General features: G+C 35.2%; 1 protein-coding gene across 1 annotated transcript in view; it reads left to right on the top strand.

Annotated features, from left to right (window-relative positions):
• The first annotated feature begins 130 nt into the window (after positions 1 to 130).
• AMFR (autocrine motility factor receptor, E3 ubiquitin protein ligase) overlaps positions 131 to 3,236 on the top strand; it is a 39,504-nt gene continuing 36,398 nt past the window's right edge. Inside the window, exon 1 of the mRNA XM_008573336.1 lies at positions 131 to 246. Coding sequence (XP_008571558.1) covers positions 184 to 246 — 63 coding nt within the window. The 5' untranslated portion in view covers positions 131 to 183. The remainder of the gene's footprint in view (positions 247 to 3,236) is intronic.

Consider the following 3,236-nt stretch of genomic DNA (forward strand, 5'->3'; position numbering starts at 1 on the left):
CTTGACTTGGTGTTGTCAGCACCACGCTCAGCCAGCGAGCAACCGGCCATCCCTATATGGGTCCAAACCCATGGCCCTGGTGTTATCAGCACCACACTCTCCCAAGTGAGCCACGGGCTGGCCCTAAACTTCCTTCCTTTGATTTGTGTACAGGTTCTGGTAAATACTGCTTGCTGTGTTTTGATGTTGGTGGCTAAGCTTATCCAGTGTATTGTGTTTGGCCCTCTTCGAGTGAGCGAGAGACAGGTAAGTCCATACAGCAAGGATGGATTCTTGTGATGATTTTTATAAAACTCTGTATTTGGTGTAATTTCAAACTTACAGAAAAGCTCTAGGAATACTACAAAGAATTTCTATATGTCCTTTATCCAGATTCACCAGTTAATATTTTGTCCCATTTGTTTTAATATTCACTTTTTATTTACATATAATAATAGATAGAGTATTTTTTTTGTAGATACCAAAGCTCCTTTTGATACTTCTTTCTTTTTCATATTTTTCATAAAATTTTTAACTTCAAATTTTTGATTTGTGGGCAAGAAATTGGTAAGATCAGGTAGGCCATCTAATTGCTAGTGGATTGATCTGGCACCAGTGGGCCTTCTATCATGAAATGTTTTTCATGAAATGGGCCTTGTTTTTCATGAAATGTTAGATACCAGGTCAAAATTTAGAGAAAACATAACCTTGGAGTATTTCAGAGATTTTTACTATATCTAGAGGTAATAGATTACATCTTTCATTTTTATTTTATATGTTGGCTTATTTTATGAATAATGTCATCCAGTAACATTTATTAAGAACCATTTTGAGTTAGAACTATAGAATTGACATGGGTTTGCTCTGTGGGTGCCTAAAGTTCAAGAGATAGAGTAATGCTAGAGGCATGGATGGAACGAATATTAAAATGTTAAGTGGGGATTTACAACAAGAAAGTTTTTTTTTATTTTTTATTGTTTTAAGCACTTGATGCCTACTATGGCACTTGTCTAAGCACTTTACATATGAGGGTACTTCAAAAAGTTTATGGAAAGATACATATTATCTTTTAATTCTAATTTTCTTTTTTTTTTTAAAGATGACTGGTAAGGGGATCTTAACCCTTGACTTGGTGTTGTNTATATTAACTTATTTAATCCTCCCAACCATCTATGAGATACATGCTATTGTTATAAGGCCCTTCCCATAGATGGGGAAACCAAAGCACAAAGATAAGTGACTTTCCCAAGGTCATGTAGCAATGACGTGGCAGCGGAGCCATGATTCAAAACCAGGGCACAAAATGTCCTAGGTTTACGTAGTGCTTTACCTGCCCCAGGTCTGAAGACTGACACTGACCAAGGATTTCTAGTTCATTTTATTGGGGATTGGTGTTCAGAAGCCAAGATCTACGTGAGCTAACTGTGCTCATTTCTACTGGGGTGTTTCTGCCCTTTTGGTAGACAGTTAGGGAATACTCTTTGGTTTTCTTTCCACTTCATTTTGTTCTCTGTACAAAATGTATACAGGAAGAGTACAATATGTGTAAGTTCTCAAAGTAATTCCTATCTTTAAATAGTCATGTTATTATTTGTTATACATTTAGGCTCAATTATTTTCAATTTTGCTTTTTTCTGTTTTAATTTTATTTTTTGAATTTTTAAAATGTTTGTATGGCTCAAAATTATTCATGAAAGAATACTTAGAAGTCATGCTTCCATTCTTATCTTCTTCACCCGATTTCCCCATCCCCACCCTTGGTAGAATATGTTTGAATATCTGGTGGGGCTAGAGCTCCCTTATTGCCCCTTTTTTCCCCTTCCTTCAGGATAGTAAAGATTACTAAAACTAGAAGTCCTCATTGTAGAAAAGAGTACAGTGAAGGAAACATAACTATACAGTGCTTGTGAGAGTATACACTTACACAACTTCTTTGGAAATCAGATGGATATAACTTATTATAAACCATAAAATCATTTGTAATCTTTGATTTGATAATGCTGAAGGAACTCATACAANATTATTTGTTATACATTTAGGCTCAATTATTTTCAATTTTGCTTTTTTCTGTTTTAATTTTTGAATTTTTAAAATGTTTGTATGGCTCAAAATTATTCATGAAAGAATACTTAGAAGTCATGCTTCCATTCTTATCTTCTTCAGCTGATTTCCCCATCCCCACCCTTGGTAGAATATGTTTGAATATCTGGTGGGGCTAGAGCTCCCTTATTGCCCTTTTTTTCCCCTTCCTTCAGGATAGTAAAGATTACTAAAACTAGAAGTCCTCATTGTAGAAAAGAGTACAGTGAAGGAAGCATAACTATACAGTGCTCGTGAGAGTATACACTTACACAACTTCTTTGGAAATCAGATGGATATAACATTATAAACCATAAAATCATTTGTAATCTTTGATTTGATAATGCTGAAGGAACTCATACAAAGATACGTACAGAGATACTCATTACAATGTTTTCTGAATGTTGAAAATTAAGTACAGTTTTGGTGTCCATCTGTACCCATTAAAATGATATGTTGGTATATTCAGGAAATGTTCACTTACATTGGTCAGGTCCTCACCATGTGATAGGTGAAAGAAAGTAGCATATGAAAATTAATGTGTTTTGCATGAAGGAAGAAGACAAGATAAATGCATAAAAGTGTTAAGGCATCATTTTAAAAATTTTCTTTGTACTTTTTATACTAAATTATGGGCTGGCAAATGTGTTTTTTTTTGTGTGTGTGACCGGCTGCACCGCGCTCAGCCAGTGAGCGCACCGGCCATCCCTATATAGGATCCAAACCTGCAGCGGGAGCGCCGCACTCTCCCGAGTGCGCCATGGGGTCGGCCCGTTATTTTTTAATCTGAAGAATATATTTTTTAAAAAGTCTAATCTTTTCTATTGTTTAAAAATCCATAGAGCAGATGTATTAAAAATGATACTGATAATCCTTACTGTTCTTTTCTATTGTGCTGTGAAATTATACAGTATTTTTATCTCTTAATACATTGGGTAGTAGACTAGTACTACTACCCTTTTAATGGCTAAAATTCCATATGCTTTTCAGTGTCACAGTCCAAAGTTTACAAATTACTTTCTGGGTGTCCACCTCTATCAGAGGGCTTCTTTTTTTCTTTGCCTTCTGTTTTCTTGTGAACAAGTGTTAGAAAGCTAAGTACAGAATATCTCCTCCATAGAAGCCAGCTTTTGTTATATTAACTTCTCTTAAGCTTTTAGGTTTAATGGTACTCAACC

The sequence above is a fragment of the Galeopterus variegatus genome, unplaced genomic scaffold (assembly GCF_000696425.1).
Source record: "Galeopterus variegatus unplaced genomic scaffold, G_variegatus-3.0.2 Scaffold904, whole genome shotgun sequence".
In the NCBI taxonomy this organism is placed as follows: Eukaryota; Metazoa; Chordata; class Mammalia; order Dermoptera; family Cynocephalidae; genus Galeopterus; species Galeopterus variegatus.